This window comes from Pelophylax lessonae, assembly GCF_965119305.1.
Source record: "Pelophylax lessonae genome assembly, chromosome: 6".
Taxonomy (NCBI): domain Eukaryota; kingdom Metazoa; phylum Chordata; class Amphibia; order Anura; family Ranidae; genus Pelophylax; species Pelophylax lessonae.
In genome coordinates, this window is record NC_138773.1 from 211867397 (window position 1) to 211891431 (window position 24035).

A 24035-nucleotide genomic window follows, 5' to 3' on the forward strand; every position below is an offset into this window, starting at 1 on the left:
TTTCAAGGCTCATGTTTGCCTTAAAGTGGTTGTAAATCCTCACAAATAACCAGTGAAGTGACTAGCCTCAGGTGATACACAGAGATGAAACAAATCCTCTTTTATATGTTGTACCTGTTTATCTGCAGTCTTCTCTTTTCCACATCCATTCAGACCTCAGAACTTTTAAAGCTTGTCTGAACTATCAGAAAAAAAGGGGGCAGAGAGCGGAAGTTACACTCTGCAGAGCTCAGAGAGCTGATTGGAGAGAAGGGACAGACCCCCAGGCTATGTGCTGAGGCTCCCTCCCCTGTCACTTTTTTTTCTTGGTGTCAAGAAAACTTGTCAGAAGTGACTCAAGCTGAAAGCAGAGGAACGAAGCAGCAGACAGAAATTACACTTAGTGCTCTTAATTGAGACAAGTACTTACTATAGAGAGATATGTTTTTTTCATATTTCATGCTCAGGTTTACAACCACTTTAAGCTTATCCAGCCATGACAGTGGTAAACAAGGTATAACACAACAGGCTTCCTTACAAAGACTAATGAAAATGAAGTATATCTATAGTGGACAATCAGATTTCAAGATATCATTTATTTCTAGAATTGGTCAAAACAACATTGTTACTCTTTCCTATGAATGTATTACATACTTATTATAACTGAGGATTTTCAGGTTTTTCACATAAAAACACCAGCTTGTCTCCTCTTCCAAATCTCTCCTATTCCATGTGATATTGCATACTCAGCTGTGGACTTGCATTCTAGTGGAGTGAAACCAACAAGGGCAGTTCCTGCTGTGTTGATGCCGTGTTGTGAAACTAATTGTCGAATCTGAGCCTCTATATATTGAGGAGATATGTGTGCAAACGTTTCTCCACAAATATGATGAAATGTATATTTTTTAGCTTCTGATGAAGAAGTAGTCTGCTCAATGTCTCTGAAACTCTCCACATTACAGGCTATTTCTACCCGACCACTGTTTGGGAAAGCCATTGCTTGCACTCCCTTAAGCCCTCCAGACCGATCACGGATGGCAGTTGCTATAGCTCTACCTAAAGCCAGGTCCTGTGTGTCAAGGGTGACATTGCAGTTCATCACATATGGGCTGGCACCAACACCTGGAACAATGAACACAATGGGAAAAAATGTGAGAAAAAATAAATTTTATTTAAGAAGTTGATGTATTATTTAAAATAAAAAATTGTAACATTATTCAAGATTGCATTTAAAAAAATTATTCATAATTATTTGCTTCTCAAATATTTCCATACTGCCAATTTTTTTGAGATGCAGCCACACAAACTCTGCATATTCTTGGGTACATGTGGCTGCAATTATCTGACTGATAGATGGACCGGTCATACTTGCACAGCTCTGTGGCTTACAGTCCTGGGAACCACGGTGCAGAGTTAGGCTTACTTATCCAATATCCGACCACAATAATGACCACCCTGGTTCTATATAGGATAAATTATAACAACTAACAGAGTACTTTTGACAGCATAGAATCATGGGACTGATAAGACCGCAATGGTGCAGATTGATTGTAGATTAGGTGGCTATGTACTATCGAGCTGTTTTGATATACAGATTACAAATCCAGTGGTCATGTATGTGATTTCTGCTGTGTTGAGTTATTTTGAGGGGACAGCAAATTTACACTGTTATACAAGCTGTACACTCACTACTTTACATTGTAGCAAAGTATTTCAAAGTCATTTCTTCAGTGTTGTCACATGAAAAGATATAACCAAGTATTTCCATAAATGTGAGGGGTGTACTCACTTTTGTGAGATACTGTATAAATGATCATTATTTAAATGATTAGGCTCTATTCACATTAGCATGTCTCCAAAGTCGCACGATGTCCAGTACAACTTTGGGTCGTAACTTTGTTCCAACTTAACATTCTTTGGACCAAATTGGCACCCAAGTAGTGCAAGCACCTTTTCAAAGTCACTGCAACATTAACCACTTGGCGCCGGCTGTACACATATATGCGGTTCTACGGCGGTTGGGCCCTGATGCCGAGCAACAGCATATATGTGGCCCTGTGTTTATAGCTTGCCGTGCTGAGAAAGCGAATCCCAGCACGGTAGCTGGCAAGGATCGTAAGCTCCCAATGCATACTTATGATTGGAAGCGTTCCATACATATGACTGCTGTGGCAGCCAATCACAGTGATCACATGACCTGAAAAGGCTGCCTCCTGGCTTTTAGAACTCTTAAAGGCCAAAAATCGGTCAGCGTGGAGAGGTTAAGTCGCACTGATTTGAACGGGTGCTATTGAAAAGAATGGGCTGCATGGTGCCAATGCGACTTTGATGTCCAAAGTCACATGACAGGTCGCACAAGTGTGACTAGACCATAAATCTTAGCAGATCAGAATATCTCATGCAAGGCAGTATGGGCATTATTATGTAATGCAACTGGGAATTGTATTGTGAGGCCAGTGATGGTAATAATGGCGTTAAAGTAAACGGTGTTACTTAACGCCGTTACTTTTGCGGGTAACTAGTAATCTAATTGATTACTTCCCCCCCCCGCGGTAACGACGTTCCCATGACTTAAGCGGCGTTACCACAATTACATCTACCGACACTAGATGGCAGTAGTGTCATTCCTCCTCACTCCTCTATTCCTCTATGACCCTGCCGGCGCTGTCTGCGATACTGACATGTGTGACATGGAGGAGAGCGGAGAGGGAGAGCGGACTGGCCGAGGGGAACCGTGAAGGCAGTGATAGCCCTGCACTATACATCTACCTACTTACCTTATATACCTACCTACCCACCCTATACACCCAATGACCCCTATATACACCTACCAATCCACCCTATACACCCACTGACCCCTAAATACACCTACCTACCCACCCTATACACCCACTGACCCCTATATACACCTACCTACCCTATACACCCACTGACCCCTATATTCACCTACCTACCCACCCTATACACCCACTGACCCTTATATACACCTACCTATCCACCCAATACACACACTGACCCTTCTATACACCTACTTACTCACCCTATACACCCACTGACTCCTATATACACCTACCCACCCACCCTATACACCGGCAGTGTACCACGCAGCCAGCCAGTACCCCTCAGCAAAAACCACTCATACAAGTCATTTGACATATTTGATTATTTTGTTAAAGTAATGCAATAGTTACTTTCCCTGGTAATTAGTTACTTTTTTACTGATGTAACTCAGTTACTAACTCAGTTACTTTTTGGGAGAAGTAACTAGTAACTATAACTTATTACTTTTTTTAAGTTACATGCTCAACACTGGAGGCCATTGATATACAGTATATGAGGACAAAGTTGTGATGACTGCAAACTAACAATTTGTTACTCAGTTTTTGACAGTGGTTCATAATTTAATCAACAAACTATAATGTGCTGAACCATGGGAAACCAGATGGCATTGTGATTGCAAAGGGAAATGAATTTCTTTATTGGAGTTGAAGTGATAAGTTAAAGTGGTATTAAACCCAAAAGCAAACATTTATTATATTGCGGCTTACCATTTCTTAGATGTGAAGGCTGCAGTCAACTTCTTTTTTAGGCTTTATTCTATTTTCATTTGGTGATCTGGTCAGTAAGTCTGCTGTTTTTCAAAAGAACATGTTCTCCAGCAGAATACGTAATTTACAGAAATGAGACAAACCATTTGACACAGGCAAGGGTGCTTACAATGATCAGCTTTCATTTATTTATGTAAACCCCTTTTCCTAAAAGGAAAAGCAGTTTGCTGTAACTGCTTATAAAGTATCAGCTGGGGTTTGACTTCAATTTGCTAGTGTATTTAAATCTGTAAGTACATCTAACAGTCCCCTCCCAGACTGGCAATGCTGCTATTGCCCCTGTGCTCCTTCATTGAGAGTGGAGACACTAAAACACGAGGTGTGTTATCGGGCAGATCACCAGGTGAGCCTAAATAAAATGATTGCAGGCACCACATCTAATAACTGGTAAGCTGTAATATATTACATTTTTGGTTTGGGGTTTATTACTGCTTTATGCTGTGACTAATATTAACAAATGTATATATTTTCAATGTGTATTGCAAGCTCTTTACGATCAAAACGTTTAACCCCTTGACAGCAATCTCACACAAATACGAGTCCCACAAGAATGGGTTTTTTTTTTCCGTAGGGCTACATATTTGCGTATTTCCCTTTGTGCTGTGCGGCGTGCTCCCAGCACAGGGACCAGGGTCTCACTGAAGGCCTTAGGACCCGGAACACCTGATTCCGGGTCACCTAATCACTGTGAATCCCGCCCCCATGTTTTCTCTTGAGGAAAGAGATACATCATATTTCTCTCTTTTCTTGTAGAGAAAAAAAAAAGTGTGTGTAAAAAAAAAATGATAACAAAATAAAATACAAACAAATACCTAGATCAAGGTTTGATCTAGATCAGTGCCAGGGTTATTCTCCGTTCACATGTAGGCGTTTTGGGGCGTTTTTGGGGAGTTTTTCTGCTCTAGGATCAGCTCTCAAAACGCCCAACAAGACAAATCCTATTCATTTCAATGGCCCCTGTTCACAACTGAGCGTTTTGACGCTGTAAGCAAAACGCCCAACGCTCAAAAATGTACATGAGCTTCTTTTTGGGCAGATTACAGGCGTTTTCCATTGGTCTCTATTCAATCTAAAAACGCCTGCACAAAAAACGCCCGTAAAAACGCCTGTAAATCCAGTAAAAATCGTGGTAAAACGCTACGCTCAGGTGTGAATGTAGCCTTAGTGTTTGGATCAAGGTCAGGGTCAGTATTTTTTTTGACCAGGATTTTTTAAGTTAGTATCTGTGTCAGTTAGTGTCAATGTTAGTGTGTTTTAGGTAGGATAAAAATAACAACTAACAGACAACAACTAACGTACACATATGTGGTATTGCTGCCATCATCAGGAGCAGAAGAATTTATTTTTGGGTTGTTCTTTGGTGGAAGGTTATGGTATTCGCAAGAAATATACAGCTACATTTTAAAAAAATATATTTGTTTTCACTATTTTGGCCCAGTTTTTCCTTTGATAAAAAAAAAAATCAGGAGATTTACATTACCATTTACCACCAAATAAAAGCCCAATTTGTCTTGAAAAAAAAAAAGGTATAATCCACCTGGATGCACAAATTAGTTGTGATGATATACGGTTTTACTAACACACGTCAAAGTTGAAAAATTGTGCTTAGGCATTAAGATTTGTTTTATTCTTAGGCACAAAGGGGGTTAATGTTCCTAATGTTTTTGTAGTCTACATAAAGTAACCTATTAAATTAATCTTTTCCATACACAAAGAGGTTGATTTACTAAAACAGGAGTGTGCAAAATCTGATGCAGCTCTGCATACAAACCAATCAGCTTCCAGGTTTTATTGTCAAAGCTTAATTGAACACGTTGAAGTTAGAAGCTGATTGGCTACCATGCAGAGCTCTCCATTTTTAGTAAATCAACACCATAGTCATCTGTCAGGAGATCTCCGTAAGCCTTATGACTGTTTAATAGTGCTTTAGTTTTTAAAGAGTTGAGTCCTATTGATAATATTTAAAATCAGACAAACTTATATGACTTATTGTTAACTGTGGCGCCCCTGGTACTATTTTGTTATTTGCTACTCTTTTCCCCCTCCCTATTTCTTCTTTTTGTACCCAAAATCAGGCAAACTTAAGCTATATTGTACCAGTAATTAATTCTTGCTTGTTTAGGTACTCTTTTCCTAAACCCTTTAAAACCTTGGAATACGTTAACGTTTTCGAAACTATATAGAGGAAGCATATGTTTCTAGGACAACCGTTTTTTGACTGGCAAACAGAGACCATCTCCAATTCCAATGCATTCAAGATAGGCCTGGTCTACTATAGTCAACCTAGCCTTAGTTCTGGGTAACTGTACAGGGAAAAATGTCTTAAAACCTTTTTTAAGAAAATATTGAAAAGTTCTTCAATGGTTGAATGTATGATGTTATGCGCAGAGAATGAGTTAAGCACTTAGACAAATAATAATTAGTTCTGAATGCTTTAAGCATTTTTGTTTACAAATGCTCATACCAAAACAGCCCCGGTATGGTTCGTTATGCTATTAACATTGATGTTGAGGATGTTTGTGGTACAGATTATTATTGAAGTCATATACACAGAATCAGAGGAAGACAAAACAAAAATGAAGAACACAACCAGAAACAGAAGGTTGGGAGAGGGGCCCAGAGACATACAAATGCTGGTTTTATTGTCCCCTCATAACACACTCTCCCACTATCAAAATCAATTGTACATCAGGGGTGAATAATTAAAAGAATAAGCACGTTTTTATTCATGAAAGATGATGAGATTGGCTCCACATGTGTCCTCGTCTTCTGTACCACCACACAGGAAGGATAGGAGTTTATTTATAGTTGGGAGGGGGAGCTATTTTTTTTACTAAGAACAGGGGAAATCATTAGGACATGTCAAGGACTATTCATGGTAAAAGGTCACTGGTCATGGTAGGAACCAAAATAACTAAGAAAACAACTCTCCAAGCAATATTTTGGTTTACTGTTCATTCTGTAAAGGTAAAGCCAGCATAATCTTAAAGTGGAATTAAACTCCACTTTTGAACTTGTACCTATAGGTAAGCCTATATTAAGGCTTACCTGAAGGTACAGTGAACATCTCCTATACTTTCACCGTTTAGGAGATATTCACACAACATTTAGCCGGAGACGTCATGCCCGCATGCTCTCTAAAGGCATAGCATACTGTGCCAGACCTTCAGAGCTCGGTGCCAGAAGCGGAGGCTCACCACGCAGTGACGGAGTCACAGCTACAACCACTTATACAGCTGGAGCCCACGAACCCGGTAGGCAGCTGGAGGGCTCCATGTACAGGTAAGTCTGTCATAATGTGCTTGTATGGGGTGCAGGGGGTTCCATTGCTTTTTATTTTTCTGGTGACTTATTACCGCTTTAGGCATCTACCCCAGGTAGTAGACTTCTTCATCTCTTCTCACAAATATTGCTTCCTAACTTCTCAGTATTCGTATCATCATCCTGATTTTCCTCTTTCACACTACCAACCTTACATAACAGAGATAATAAACCTTTGAACATGGAGGCAGTTCCTATGAGAAGTTCACAGTGTGGCAGAGGATGCTAAATAATAGGACTACTCAGTTAAAAAACTCAGCAGTAATGAATCACATTGTCTATGTCATTCTCCCACGAGGCCTGGTCACTGCTGTGATTGGGGCCACCCATTATGCTATATAACTAGAGTCTATCAAAATCAATGCAGGGTTTATAGTGGGGTTTGATTTGAGAAACAATCTGCTTTGAGTAATATATGTTCCACATGTATTTGAACTATTTCCTACCTTCCTCCCTAGCATTTTACTGGTTGCATACGTACCCAGGTGTACATTTGAAAATGGAATGGAAGATAATTTGGAGCTATGTGAAAACTTCTTAAAGGGCCAATCGATTTTATACAACATTTTTGTAGTATTCAACAGCCATATTATCAGATGACTAATACTGTACCACTGACTATGTCAGTTTCAAAAATGCTTATTGGGTTAAAATACCCATATCTATGATACACACACTGCTAAATTGTAATGTTCCAGTGACTGTCTTACTGTGCATTTGTTGCAACTAAAATGCTTTACTAAGGGGGTTTACTCATCTACTGCTCAGGCCACACAGACTGTAAATGTTTAATAACAAAGATCAATCAATCAAAGATCAATAAAATATAAGCAAACTCTATGACAGCAAAGACATAAACCACATAATGCCTATACAATAACAGCTGCATTTCAGGTGGACCTACTGGCCAGTGACATGGTAGCATCCAATTCATAAATACTTAGGTAGGATCTACCATACTGTATATAATGTGTGGCTGGCAAAAAGTTTAGATATGATGCAAACAACCTAATAAACAGCTGACCTTCATATATCTTAATTTTGTTAGCTGAAAAAGTTTTGCAGTTCTGATTACCTAGGAAGCCTAGGTATCCAGTAACACACTCCCTAATCCTGGACCTCTGTGAATTTGTGATGAATCCGGACACAGTGGGGGACTCCAGGCTGGCTGTAGGAAGATTTAAGGCTTTCTGCCCTATGGAAGCTGTTGTATGTGGTAAGTCCCCGTCATGCACATATTGGGCTGTATTTTTTGTAAGCCATCTGACTTTTCATGCGTATTTCTGTTACTACCCATGTGTACTATGGCTATTAGCTATGATAGCTGAATGCACCGTATAAGGGAGACTCATAACACCTGCAAATTGATTTGGTTGCTGCATGCACATATACATTTAAATATTGAAAGAACCTGAAGTCTCAATGTCTGATATATGTGTTTTACTGGTGTTACAGTTCCTGCCCTCATTGTTTTCTTCTAGCCAATGCTCTGCTGTAGCATTTGTGTTGTTGCTTGCACCCTCTCATCCTGATGAAGCGGAACTATGTGAAACATGTCGAGCTTGATGTAAAGGATTGATAGTTTTCTTCGTAAATGGTCATTTAGAATGTTTCTGTTAGTGAAATTTTTTGGAAACGCTGTTCCAGAAGGACCACAATCTTTTTCAACATATGGTGCAAGATGCTACTGCATTGTTTGTATTTTAATTGATTTTATGTTTTTTAAATGTGCATCAATAAAAATTTTACCTTTTAAAGAGGAAGTCCATCCTAACATTAAAAACTCTACATTTACAGGCATCCACAATCTAAGACTAACCTATCTAGCCCTGTAAAGAAGAAATCGCTATACAGTACATATCTTTTCTGAAGCCGCTCCAGTCCGGTCCCATGCTGAGCTGTCAGTGGCGGCAGCTTCAGAGGAGGCAGCCAACAACAGAAGCCCCATAGTAAGTCTATGAGTGATGTCACTTCCCATTCATTTCCCAGCAGATGTCGGCTGTGACCCCTGCAGACCTTGGGTAAACCGGACTAGAGCGACTTCAAAAAAGGTATGAATAGGAATTTTTTCTTTAAAGGGCTAGATAGGTTAGTCTTAGATCATGGATGCCTGTAGATGTAGAGCTTTACGGGTTAGGGTGGACTTTCCTTTAATGAATATTGTGTACCAATAAAGTCCATGGACTATTGTGACGGTACTAACCGTCACTATGAGTGAAAGACAGATAATTAATGGTTTGGATTGCTTCAAGTGCGACAGTAATATTTGTCAACCATATCTTCATATAGAAATATGAAGATTTAATACCACCTTACACAGTGTATTCCATGTGCTTTGTGAGAGAGACACACAGACTGTCATTGGCAGATTTCCCTATTGTTTGTGTATTGGGAAGGAATGTGGATTTTGCCTGCCTCATTGTTAAATGTTAATGACCTCACATTGTTCTGTCTGCCTTAAGATAAGCTTATTATGGGATTTATATGTGTATTGGCTGCTAAGGGGGAGGGGGGGTTGTCCCACAGTGTATATCTTTGTGTATCTTTGGGGAAAGAGAGGTTCACCCGCGAGAACCTGGAGCCTTGTCTTAGGTCCAGGGTGGGTAGGAGACGGCGATACCCCAACCAAGCTGCAGCGGTTTGTGGGGTCTGACGTGGTTATGGTGTCTGGTGGAGTGCTTGGAGCCCTCGGGAAGCACTCGGAGCATCCATCAACAGAGGTACCCAGTCCGGGGTGCCGGTTGATCCGTTTCAACTATGGTCCTAAATCCAAAATATTTTTTGATTTACAGAATGTTGTTAAAAAAAGAGGGGATGCTAAACTGTGGTAAACATGGCCCTGTCACTTTTTTGAGATGTGTTGCTTGCATCAATTTCAAAACTACCTTATTTGCCTAAACACTTTATATGTTTTATTATTTTTGATTGTGAATAAAATATAGGTTTATGAGATTTACAAATCATTGCATTCTGATTTTATGTAGATTTTACACAGTGTCCCAACTTTTTTGGAATTGAGGTTATAAGAATATATACAATTCTGAAATAATTAGACTCCTTTATATCTGACTGGACCTTTTAGAAAAGTGGGATGTCGGTTGTAATATTGTCATAAAGATTTTTAAATTTGATTGAAAAATCAAAAGGAAATTCCTTCATTGGGACTTCTTCCTTAGTGATGCCAATTCAGAGTGCTGTGACTGACAGCACATGCAGGAAGGGTGGAGAATCATTTAACATAGAGTATGCTTGCTGTGTAATTTATATATAACAGTGGTTTGTGAAAAGTCTATAAAAGGATGTAAAAGGTGGAACAGGTGCTTTCATTTAGATCAATGAAAGATGTTGTGGTTGCTATGGGATACATTTTTTTTTTTTTTTCAAATGTTTTTTTTTTTTTAGCGACAGATACAAAAAAAAAAAAAAGAAGTACAAAGTTGTACATGAAAATAACATACAAAATCCAACCAAATTTCAGAGGTTACAATATGTAATACATAATATTTGAAAGAAACCATGCTTGGTAAGACTGTACTTACATAGCTCCTATAAAGAGTGGGCATGTAAAAGACACAATCATTCTACTTCATAATAGAACAATGAAAACCAATGGAACCTCAGATTTCATCACAGGGGAGTACGAAAGCATGATGGAATACATCAAACAGGCAGAAATAAAGAGTAAAAAGAGGAGGAAAGAAAGAAAAGAAATAAGAAAAGAAAAGCACAAAGAGGGGATGCACAACATTTGCAAGATTACAAGCATGTGACCAGTTGCCTTCGTCCAATGCGACTGACATCGTAACCTATGGTGGCCAGGTCTAAACTATAGGTAAGATTAAAAGCATTCAGAGTCCATGTATAACAACCAGGGATGCCAGGTTTCAAAATGAGTTTTAGTTCTTTTTTACATCTGGGCCATCAAATTTTCCATTCTCATGATATTACCTAATTCTTTAGCCCATTCAACAACTGTAGGGCAGGCTGGGGATTTCCAATGGTGCTGTGTAAAAGCACGAGTAGACAGAAAGAGAAACCAAAGAATACCCTTATTGTTAGCAAAAGATTCTAGAAATATTGATAAGGGAAGCAATTCGAGGGATTTGTTGGACATCATACAAAGTAACTTGGTGGAATATGGAGAGGTCATGCATCCAAAAGGGCTGAATGCGTGGACAATACCACTTTATATGATATACAGTATACAGTAGCCTTGTACTGCCCCCCCCCCCCCACACACACACACACCTCCAGCAGGTATTTGGCATAGAAGGTATCATGACAACAAAGTTAGGATTTTAAACCTCCTTTATTTTGTTACTTTTACAGTAGGTAAAGAAAAGAATCACCCCCTTTAAAATAATCACATTTTGTTACTCTGCGGCCTGAAATGACGACAGACACAGTTTTAGTTTTATCCAGCTGTATTTATTCAGTGCAACTTTAACCATCCAAGTGAAAAAGATATAACAAAAACGTGTCAGAAAAAAACCCTGAAAAACAGAATCACTGAGTTGGAAAAAGAATCACCCCTCCTAAAAATCAGGAGTTGGATGCAAAAAAATGTTGGTGTTATATCTTTCAATTGGATGTTATAAGTCACAGAGTATAGGTGGATAAGTTGTGGACAGGCACAAGTCAAGAGATGGATACTAAAAAATGCTGGTGTTATATCTGTTGGCGTTATATCTTTCAATTGGATGTCATAAATCGCAGAATACAATTGGATAAAACAAAAACTGTGTCTGTCTGCATTTCAGGCTGCAAAACAACAAAATGTGATTATTTTAAAAAGGGGGGGGGGGGGGGTTGGTGATTATTTTCTATATCCACTGTATGTGTGAGAGTTAAGGATTTGAGGAGCTCAGAGCCAGAGAGGGAACAATTAGGTTCTCTCTCCCATTCAGCTATATAGAGAGGTCTCGTCGGAAAAGATTCCCAAAAGTTTTAAGCCATAGAGTAGAAAAATCACACACGTTGGCCCAGTAGGGTAATAGCAAAGTTGTTCAAAGAAGGTCAAAGAACAAAAATCAGAAAGATGTAAAAACCGGTTCCCACTAAATCGTCTGTAGCAGAGGATGGCGATAATAACAAGGCTAAGGATTTGATTTTGTCCCACTTATAAAGCAGAACATATGGGTGGGGGGCATGAGGGCATCTCAAATGAAAAACATATGCATTGAATGCCTGGTGGAAAGTTTGGGTTTCCATGAGAGGGTTGACCCCATGAGAAGGGCCAATGTAAGTGGAAAAAGGTTTTCTTTTGAGGGTGCAAAGGGCTTTCAAGTGCTACTTAATGTTATTGAAACTACTTTTAACTATTGTGGACCTGTTCTAGTTTAAAAAAAAAAATCGCCCCCCAATAGCTTAATTATTTATTTATTTTCACAGATAAAATGTGAAATAAAAATGTATTGCAACATATCAAATACAAAAATACATAGAAAAAAAAAGAACACAACCTAAAACAAATTAGGTACAACCCCTAAAAACACACCATTAAAAAAAAAAAAAAAAATGGAGTAGATTTTTTTATTATTATTTTGAAGACTAAAAGGAGAGCTTTCATAAAACAGTAGGTCAGAAATTATGACTATAGTGAGATATTTAAAGAGGTTGTAAAGCCATACAAACATTTTTTTTTTTTTCGACATGAAAGAGAAACACATAATGAGCTAGTATGCATCGCATACTAGCTCATTATGAAATACTTACCTTAGAATGAGCCCCCGCCGTGCCGTCCGCTTACCTGTATGATGGGCGACATGTCCAGTCGCCCGTCTTCCGGGATCGCGGCATCCGGCCATCTGATTGTCAAGGGACACGTTGACGTCACTCCTGCGCACGCACGCGGGAGCCGATGGTCACGGCACGGGGCTCTGAAGGAACGGCACCAGCGGCCGCTCCTTCAGAGCGCATGCGCCAGTGACGTCACTGGCTGCATGTAAGGTAAATATCTCCTAAACGGTACATGTTTAGGAGATATTTACAGCACCTATAGGTAAGTCTTATCATAGGCTTACCTATAGGTACAACTTGCAGAGGAGGGTTTACTTCCTCTTTAAAGAGTTTGCAAAGGTAATTTTTTAAATTTAAATAAACAAACATGTTATACTCACCTGCTCTGTGCAATAGTATTGCACAGAGTAGCCCGAACCTTCTTTTCTGGGGTACCCCACCAGCGATCTTGGCTCCTCGTCTTCTGTGTCTGCCCCATAGCAAGCCACTTGTTATGAGGCAGACGTGTGGGCTTGCTCAAAAGTTGGGCTATGTGTGTCTTTACAGCTGTGTGTGTATGCTCACAGGATTTGATTGACAGCAGCAGGGGAGCCAATGACTCCTGCTGCTGCACGACCATCCTGTGTGAAGAGAAAGACATGGGAGAAGAACCAAGGAAGGGCACAGTGCTAGATAAATACAGGATTTAGGTAAGTGTTTAGTTGGGGGGAGGGGGCACCAAATGTTTTCAGGGAATGTGTTAAAGTAAAAAAAATGTTTTGGCTTTAGAATCACATTAACTTTGCCACAAAATTAATTTTAGCTAATTTCCCCAGTAATACCTAGTACCAGTTATATTTGGTTTTTATGGGTCCGAAAGACTAACCTGTTATCCCATGCTTTTTTGATGGTTTTGGCCCAATATCAGCTTTTAGGGAGTCCACATGGATTTCTGATTTCTTCTTAAACCATCCAATAGATCTCCTCTTATCTGCCAAACTCTTCATGTCTGGCCTGTCTGCATAGCCAAAAAGAAATACACTGCTGCCTGGAACAAGTGTGACCAGTTCTTCTGCAATACCTAAAAAAGGTTTGGTTTAAAAATAAAGAGAGAGGCTGGAATGAAACATAATGTAATATAAACACTTATGGGCTTCGTTCATAAAGTATTTGCAGGGACAACAGTCCTGGTTACCTTATATTAGTAATCATTTGGTTGCTTGCTATGGCATACAAGAACTGTTTTCGTTCAAACAATTTTATGAATAGGGTCCACTATACTGTATATTGTAAGTATACTGCTATTGAGATCCGCCATATTAAAATTACAGATTACAGAAATATTATAGATAATATTTTTTAAAAATGATAAAATAAACAAGTTAGTAACAAGATAATCAATAATAAACATTAACCATATTTTGTACCAACATTAGTAGCCCTAAAGTTGGGACAAAATATAGTCAATATTTATTATTAATTATCTTGTTACTAACTTGTTTATTTTATTCTGATGTTCTGCGATAGTGGCAGCTAGTGTTTTGATTTAATTTTATTTAATTACCAGTGGCGCTGGGTGTGATTTTACATTTTACTGTTTTATCACTATTTTTTTTTTTAATTTTTAAAATGATAATTTATTGAAACGATTGTTACATATTAATATACATGAAATATTTAGGCTAAAATAGGTTAATGTAGAAAGAAGAACAACACTTCTCGACTTAACCAATAAAAAGCAAATTGTTTAAAAAAAAAAATTTTTTCCACGAAACAGTCCATGCATTTCTGAGTAGCTTTGGCTCCATGCCACTAATCTTCACTAGGCATTTAGAGCTAGTAAGTGGTAACTACTAGTGCTGATTAATGTACGCCGCCTTGTGTTATGTCTAAGTTAATCCTCTATGTAATTGCTGCTATGAAGCACTTTCAAGATCACAAACGCACTAATAAGCTACAAGAACAAGTACAATAGTGACATCTTGTGGCTTACTGACTTTTACAGTCATTTTTGTAGAAAAGCAGAAAAAAAAAGTAGAACAATATAGATGGGTTTATAAAAATTGTAATGTTACAGTTGTTTTAATGCATTGGCTAGCAAGCCTGTGATTAAAATAGTGGCAAAACTGAAAGTGTGTACTTAATCATACTAGATTAGAAAAATTGGGTTTTTGTACTTATTGAAAAAAACATTTCTCTAAGTTCATCAATAGACACAGGAGTGTGCAGTTTGTTCTACAGGAGAAGTATAGCCAAAATAACATTGGCCATACTTCTCCTTTAAGTATATGTTTCCTAAGAAAATGGAATATGAAACACTTTTCCAGCACTCAGTGACAAAAGAACAGGGACACACCCTTATTTAAGGCACTGTGTTGTAGTTATAGATGCACATTAAAAGGTTTATATATTGTCATACCTTAGTTTTCATAACATGAAGTTACCCTTTAAGCAGGGTTTCTCTTTCGTTCATTGATGGACACAGCTCTCCATAAATCATAACTAGTGGGATATATTGCCTCATCCAGGAGTAGGACTAGGCAGAACAAAAAACACCTGACTACGCCCATGGGCCACCCTCAGCTGGTATATAATCCCCCCCCTCACTGCTTTAGGTAATCAGTTTAATAGTAAGCAGTATTAGTAGTGTCAGAACTTCATAGAGGGGTGGGTGCTATGTTCGCCGAGAAATGGATTTTATGGTAAGTACAAAAATCCCATGTTCATCGACGGACACAGTGCTCCATAAATTATGACTAGTGGGACGTCCAAAATCAGTGCCAAAGGGAAAATGAGGCGTGGGGGAAAAAAACCCAAGGCTAAACATAAGAGCCCTTAACCAGGACACAGGAGCCTTAACTGGGTCACAGGAGCCCTATCTGAAAACCCCCCCTCAAGAGGGAACAGGCCCTCCCGAATATTCTCAAATGGAGGTTTCTGGAGAACCGAAAGTACTAAATTTAAATCCCATGGCGACAAAAGAGACCATGCAGGTGGAGCCACATGTTGAACCCCCTGAATGAAGGTACGAACTAAAGAGTGCGTGGCTAGGGGTTGCTGAAAGACGATTGCCAGGGCAGACACCTGGCCCTCGATGGTACTCAAGGCCAACTTCTGATCAACGCCATGTTGAAGAAAGGTTAAGATCCGAGCCACAGAAAAGGATCAAGGATGAGCGCCAATCAACTCACACCAAGAAATGTACACTGGCATATCTTGCTGGAAGATAACTTCCTCGCCTTCACCATAGTAGGGATCACTGATCCAGACAGACCTCTATCCCTCAGTACCTGGCTTTCAATAGCTAAACCATTGCAACCAGTGACTGCAAAGCAGGGTTGTAGATCAGCCCTTGGGACAACTGGTCTTCTCTGAGAGGAAGCCCCCAAGGGATGTTTACTGCTACTAGAATGATTGTAAGATCATTGCGTTTGATTCCTCGCAGGAACTGCAGAAGAAGCCTTAGCCGAGGATGATACTGACCTTACCATGGCCTTTGGACGCCTGCGGCGTCTGTCAGAGGACCCCGTGACCTTGTCACGAACTTCAGTATCCTCCTGTGGAGCCGAACCTGCTAAAGGAGCTGCATGTAAGACTGTGCACACAGAACTGTCTTGAAGGTGGATACCACCAGACTCAGAACCTGTATGCAAAATGGGAGAGAGCCCCTGAATTACGGCCTGTGGTCCCTGACGTTTGTGAAGAGGAAGGACCACCCTGGTCAGAAATAGAATCAGGCCTAGGTAAATCAATTCCCTGGACATGGATAGGGGGGACCTTAGGTAGTTCAGACATCACCTGAACCTTTTCAGGAGTTAAATCCGCCCAAGGAGACTCAGGACCTAAAAAAAACAGAAAAGGACAAGCTTTGTCCCCCTTTCTGGGTACCCTCAAAAGAAACATTTCGCAAATCTCTTTAACGTTCCCCAAAGACCGGAAACCAGGGAAGATATACCCCACTTCAATAATGGGCGAGGGAAGACCTTCATGCTGAAGGAGTCTTGTCTGCTGGTTTGGGGAAGCTAGCTCTAGGCTTACCAGACCAAGGTTGCATGGAACCTCCCAGGGAAGATTTAAAAGATCCATTTACCTTATTCTACATCCCAGAAGCACAAATTTATTTTCTATGGGCTGAGAAGGAGGGCCCCCGTCTGCGGCGAGGCTCCTTCCCTTTCCTTGACTGTGGCAGGAAGGTAATCTTCCCTCCCGTGATACCCTTAATGATGTCATCCAGGGTAGCCCCAAACAAGCGATAACCTTGAAAGGGTAGCGCAATGAGAGCTTTCTTAGAAGCTTGGTCTGCAGACCAATTCTTAAGCCACAGCACGCGTCTAATCACCACCCCTGAAACAGAAATTTTGGACAGCACAGGAGCTGTGTCCAAAGCAGAATCACAAATAAACTGCAGCCCATGGACCAACTGGTCCGCTAAATCAACATAAGGCAGCAGCAGGGACCTGTTCACCCCCCTCGGCCCTGGCGCAAAAGCTTGGCCCATTCAGTTAGGGTCTGAGACACCAGGGCTGAGGCAAAGTCTGTCCGCAATGCCGAACCAACCATAGTAAACATGCTGCGTGCCACAGCCTCGGCTTTTTTTGTCAGCCGGGTCCTTAAAGGACAGGGATCCCTCTACTGGGATCATGGTTGCTTTATTCAACCTGGAAACAGGAGGGTCCACCACTGGTGGACTAGTTCACTTTTTTAGAAGTGACTCCTCAAAGGGGTAATGTACAGCAAAATGTTTAGGGACCACAAAGGGTAATTTTGGTTGTTCCCATTCCTTACTGGAAAACCTGTCAAAAATAAGGCACGTAAGGAAACACCTTTGGAGTACGATGCGACTTATGCGTACCAAGTGATACAGCCACGTCTGTTGCTACATCAGCCGAATCCTCCATTTTTAAAGTCTCACTCACTGCAGTATTGAGTGCGTCTACCAGCGGCTTTTATTTAGCTGCTGCGACCATGAAAGAATCATCCTCACTATCGGATGGATCAGGGGGTGATATTAAGTCCCCCTGGACGAGCTGCGTCCACGGCAGCATCCGGCTCAGAATCAGATGAGACAGAGTGAGCAGGGTAAGGCGGAGGATGCTTCCTCCTGGGCCTTTGTCCACACACCACTTTCACCCGGGACACTAAGGACTGCAGGACCACTATCAGTGCAACCATGGGAAGCTGGGGTTTCCGAGGGACCTGCCACCTCCATGAGGGGGTCAGTGGGGGAGATGAGACCCTGAGGCTCCATAAGAAAAGGAAGACCTTGCAGTACAAAAACAATCTTTTGGCACCACTAAAGAATCCCCTCAAGGCTCAGGGTACCTATCAGCAGAGAGAGAGATAACAGGGACCCCCAAAGATTCACCCTACCAACCGAAAGGAGCACCAAGAATTCGAACCCAGCATCATCATGGACGCTATCCCTGTTCATACGTCCCGAGCACAGGAAAAGGAAATTAAGGAGGAGCTTAAGCATCCCCACGAGGCTTCAGTTGTCTCCAGCATCTCCCAAACTAAGAGAAAATGGCCCCGTGACATCATCCGGCTACAAAAACATGGCCGCCAACCAGAGACCAGCCAGACTAACAGAAAATGGCCACCATCAGCTACAAACACTGAATCATGCTGCCAGGATCTTTCCTGCATCCTCTGCAACGCTGCACCCTCTGCAAGGGGACCCCCCCGAAGGTAGAACACACATTTAGGGGAGACTTTGCTGTGTACCGGTCTCCGCACTGGGACCCCCCCTGCACTATACCCACACTGCAAACAGCAGGGCATGCACCTAGGGGTCTCCTACACTGGGACCCCTCTACACTACCAGGGCAGGACACACACTATCCCAGGATTCTTACAGAGTGGGCAAAGTGGGAGAATCCCCAAGGGTCTCTGCTGCATTCTCTGCCCTGGGACCCCCACCAGATTCTAGGTTCAGACAGGGGGGAGTGGGAGTGGGGGAAGCCCAGCTCAGTGAAAGATTTAAGGATGAGAGGGGATCCAACCGTCCCTGGAGGTTACCCGTATCCACCCCAAAGAAAACCACCAAAAGGGGAGAGGGGGGACTGTACTTACCCTTCCATGGTGCGGGTAACACTCCAGACACAACTCCTCACCACCGAAGTAGGTAAGCTGTCAGCCAAGGGACCGCTGCGACTCAGACCCAAGCCCAGGTGTATGCGACCCTGTGAGACATTTAACTCGCGGGCCAACCTCTGTCCGTGAGGCTATGTCGCGGCTGACCTAGCTCATAGCTGCATGCACTCGCTGGCTGGGCTGGAGGGATTACTGAATCTAGATTATCCAGCCCATCGCCCAGCCCGGCAGTTGATTGTAGATCTCCTGAGAGAAAAAACTTAAAAGATGTAAGGAAAGAGAAAACTCCTAAGACCAGAGATCCCAGCCAGGAGCATAGGTCCTTACTCCTGACTAGACAGATTAAAACTGATTACCTAGAGCAGAGAGGGGGGATATATACCAGCTGAGGGTGGCCCATGGGCATAGCCAGGTGTTTTTGTTCAGCCTAATCCTACTCCTGGAGGAGGCAATATATGCCACTAGTTATGATTTATGGAGCGCTGTGTCCGTCGATGAACGAAAGAGAAACACTGCTTAAAGGGTAACTTCCTGTTATGAAAACTAAGGTATGACAACATATAAATCATTTAATGTGCATCTATAACTACAACACAGTGCCTTAAAAGAGGGTGTGTCCCTGTTCCTTTGTCACTGAGTGCTTGAAAAGTGTTTCATATTCCATTTTCTTAGGAAACATATACTTAAAGGAGAAGTATGGCCAATGTTATTTTGGCTATACCTCTCCTGTAGAACGAACTGCACTCCTGTAACCCGTTTTCAGCCGACTAAAGCCTGTTGTCGGCTGATGTCACTCACCCGGTCTAAGCTTTAGAAAGATCCTGACTTTACAGTCGGGATCCACACAGATACCTGGACTTGCAGCTGGATCAGTCTCGCTAAGTGACTGAGCCAGTCAATCCCATTCCCTCCACAGCCCAGCGCTCCATTGAGCGCTGGAGGGGCAGAGCAGAAAGCTACCTGCTCACTGACGGCTGAGAACTGAGCTATCAGCCTGTGCTGATCAAAACACCTGGGGTGTTTGCTGTAGGTATCCACAGGCATACTTGCCACACCATGGCCCTTTACAATGTATGGATGGGGACAGCTTCACACTGATCTTTGGAAACAGTATAGTGCACCCACAGGTTTCATGTGGGTTAGTTGTGCTTTTCCATAGACTTCTATGATGTCCCACGGTTTGGGTACATTTTCCGAAAGTCCACCCGAACAGCAGGATATAATAGATGTCGGTGGAAAATTGCAGCTAACCTGCACAAAAACTGTGGGTAACCTACACTGCACCCTTGCTGTGGCCAAAGTGTAAAAGCACCCTTATTTTTTCCCTACCAAAGGATTTGTAATTCTGATAAGGCAACACTATGATTTAAGCACCTCTTACACACAGCACATTTACAGAGATGAGACACACTTATTTCCTGGTTCAGAAATTCAGCTTAATGGCTACCTATATAATTTCTTCGTCATGGGCTAATCAGTAGACAATGAAACAGCATCATCGCTGCTATTGAATGAGGCAAGCGGCAGTAATGGTAATCCATGATGTAGCAGAGTGATCATCCTGAGTAGAAGAGGTGATCGACAACAGTGGCTAGTCAAATGTATATATTCCCTGTCAGGTAAAACAGTAATATATGTATTTGAAATGCCTATTTAAATTCATTTTTAATTAAAATAACAAACGTGTTATATTTACCTGCTCTGTGCAATGGTATTGCACAGTGCGTCCGAAAACCTCCTCTTCTGGGGTCCCCCACTGGCGCTCCCTGCTCCTCCTCTTCTGTGTCTGCCTCCACAGAAAGCACTTGCTATGGGAGCAGATGTGCAAGCTCGCTTTCAAGTCGGGCTGTGTATGTCTATAGACACACACAGTGTGTCTTGGCCCTGCCTCCTGAGCATGCTTTTTCTCATCCTTTAAAACCACTAAATGACATTATATAGGGAAAATAGTATCTTATTTTGAGATTGCACTGAAAAGTGAGCTACTGGGGTTGATTTACTAAAGGCAAATAAGCTGTTCATTTGCAGCGGAATTTGTCCAGAGCTTAGTGAATGCAGCACAGTTTACCTTTGCAAAGAACACCCGATCACATGCAAGGGAAACAAAAAAAACAGCATTTTTGCTTGCACATGACCAGATGATGGAGGTCAGCAGAGCTTCACCTAATTCACTAGATGGGATAAATCCCTTGCAATTACTTCCCTAGACTCTGGGGATAAATCCCTTGCAAAGCAAACAACCTATTTGCCTTTTGTAAATCAACCCCACTGTGTTTTATTGAATATAATATTAATTCCCTTAAACTTTGCATTAGAAATAAAAAAAGCATTTGATGACAGGGTGCAAATAATAAATATGGGCTCAAAATTTCAATTGCCTAAAAACTTTCAAACAGATCCTAGCTCCTAGCTTCCAAATCAAAAAAATAGGCCTGCACACCAGTGACCTTGGAAATCCAGTTAGCTTTATTGAACAGGCTAAACAACACACACTGTGGAGCTTCCACCCGAGGCAACCCCTGATTCTACTGTAGCTAGTTACTCAGCCCAAACCTGAAATGACTCAATGATATTCAAAATAGGCAACTACAAATGTTGACAAATCAAAGAAGGATCTGGCTAGCCAGAAATCACTCAAGATCTAGGATCCCATAAAAACATGACTAATGTAGTTTTACTGTGTCATATAGCAGAACTTACCTTTTGCAATATCCCCACACTGCTCCAGTGTTATACCTGATAAAGGATAGATGGGTACTAGGTCAATGGCACCGAGACACGGATGTATTCCATCATGTACAGATAGGTTGATAGATGCAAAGCCTTCCGCACAAGAAGACACAACAGATTTACCTATATAGATACAAATTCAGAGATTTATGAACAAGTGTCCAATTCAGAAGAAATATTATTTGTAAGAATGTCTCATGTCAATGGTTAACTCACAAATATTCTGTTAAATAATTAACCCACTCTAGATTGCTATAAAAAAGTTAGCATGTACAGTAACTGACATCTATTTTCATTAATCAAGAGGTTAGAGTCACAAGGGAGACATACATGTGGACACGTCCAAAACTGGTCCAGAATCTTTGGTTTAATTTGTACGCGTTTTTACATTGTTGTCCCCAAGAATTCATGGGTAGCAATTTTTCACTACACTATAGAAAGCCTAACTTTGAAGCCAACAAAAGCTTGACACTTTTTTGCTAGCAGCTCCGCAAAGCTTAGCCAAGTCCTGCAAAAAAAGAAATAGGTAAACATCCATGCGGTGGAAAATCAAATAACTTCATGTCTAATCCATGAAAAACTCTTAGGCATTTTTTTTTTTTTATAATGAATTTTTATTGGAAAAAAGGTTGCAATAACAAACAATGTAATACATAAACAACAGAAAAAGAAGAATCAACACAGTACATACAGGTCATCGGAGCATAATTGTGCTGAACAACAAGAACTAGACAGTCCGCAATAAAAGTGCATGCCATTAAATCAACTGTATGGTACGGGGACCCCGGAGTGGGAGCGAGGCCGGCTTATGCTGAAGCGGGGGAGAGGGCTCTCCCAGGTCCAAGCATTCGGTCCCAGTTGACCTGCCTCTCCTCCTCCTAGGAGGGGAGAGAGAGAGAGAGCCCACGTCACCAAACAAAACAACATGGCCCTCTAGGTCCGCCTCAAAGGGGGGAGCCCCCATCAAGGGCATCAAATATGAAAAAAGGCTTGTAAAAATAGGTGAGTAAATAAGACACCAAAACAGGGAAAGAAAAAAATAAATAAATAAAAAGGGGGGGGGAGAGGGTCTATGCCAACCCTGATGAAGTTTCAGGTCATCAGAAGGTGTGCCCGCGCCCGGCTCCGAGAGCTGATACAAGGAAAACGGTAGCATATGTAAATCATAGGGGTGTGAGAGGTTTGTAGAACCCGCTGGTAAAATGAGGGGTCGGCCAGCGCCAAGAGGGCCACATCGAGACTAGAGGACACAGGGAGCGAATTCGGGGCGTTACAGACGCCACTGAGACCAGGCTGAGTCAAACCGCTCCCTAGTACGCCTGCAAGTGGCCATCCACTCCTCAGCGTCAATAATCTCCTTGACCTTGCGTAGCCAATCTGCCTCGCTAGGGCCCTGGGGGGTCTTCCAATGAACAGGAATGAGGCATTTGGCTGAATTGAGTAGATGCGTGAGAACCCCTCGCTTATATCTCGGGATGGGAACCGGGGGGGCATGCAGAAGGAAAAGCCCCGGGGAGTCCGGCAGGTCCAAACCAATACCGGCCAAGATGTGTTTCTTCACCATCTCCCAACTTTTAGGCATTTTAAAGGAAAGAGGAAAATGTGGGACCTCTGATCTCCCCACATTATATCTTCTTAGAACTGCTTGTATCTCAAGCTACCTATGAAACCACCCTAGGTATAAACCCTCCTAATCCCTCTCCTCCAAACTTCCCCTCCCATACTCAAACCCCACACTTGCCCCATGACTTTTTCTGTTCTTCTAGCCTCCTTAGACTTTAAGCCTACCTTACACTGTAGTGAACCAGAGCCAGGCGCCCACTACAAACTAATTGGCTAGTTTACGGGCCAGTATAGCAATTCATAAAAGACCTTAGAAACAGACTTTCTTTGTGGAATTCTTTTGTACCTTTCTTTTATGCTGTGCATACAATTTGGTACAAATGTAGGTCTGCAAAGATTTTTTAGTTTGTCAATTTTTTTTTCTTCAAAACCAAATGAAATAGTGTTACCAGAGATCACCATAAAAAAATTGAAAGCAAACATTTAGTGACATCCATTGCAGTTTGTGATGGCCAGTAGTATTTGGCTATCATCCATGTTATATTTTTTCACACTTTCTCATGAAACAATTATCCAGTGGCACTTATTTAGCACTGCAGTTTTATCTTAAATATTAGAGGTATCAAACACTATATATTACAACTAGATTTAAAGTGTAACAAAATCCACATCATAAAAAAACGATTAATACATGGTGTATTACATGCTGTTCATACTCACTTATCACTATGAGATGAGTTTTCTGTATTCTGCAAAAAACCTGGTTGATCCTGCTGCTCTTTATCTGTCTATCTTTTCATGCAGTTAGGGATTTTTCAACTGTGGTGGCAACACAGGCTCAGTCTTCAGTGAGTTTCTATGCTGAGCATTTCCTCCCTATCACATCTGAGCAGCCAATGTGGCTATAGAGTCACACACGTGGGCATATACACAGTGGTAAATGACAGCCCCACTCCCTCTATCCTTCTCAATGTCCACTAACCAGCTAAACACAATGGGGTGGGATATTACATGTAGAATATT

General features: G+C 41.4%; 1 protein-coding gene across 2 annotated transcripts in view; it reads right to left on the reverse strand.

Annotated features, from left to right (window-relative positions):
• Positions 1 to 555: 555 nt before the first annotated feature.
• Positions 556 to 24035, reverse strand: part of FTCDNL1 (formiminotransferase cyclodeaminase N-terminal like) — a 93115-nt gene continuing 69635 nt past the window's right edge. For both annotated transcript variants that reach the window (XM_082261941.1, XM_082261940.1), the window contains 3 exons: positions 21420 to 21572; positions 13513 to 13707; positions 556 to 1101 (listed from right to left, as the gene is read on the reverse strand). In XM_082261941.1, coding sequence (XP_082118067.1) covers positions 662 to 1101; positions 13513 to 13707; positions 21420 to 21572 — 788 coding nt within the window. In that variant the 3' untranslated portion in view covers positions 556 to 661. The remainder of the gene's footprint in view (positions 1102 to 13512; positions 13708 to 21419; positions 21573 to 24035) is intronic.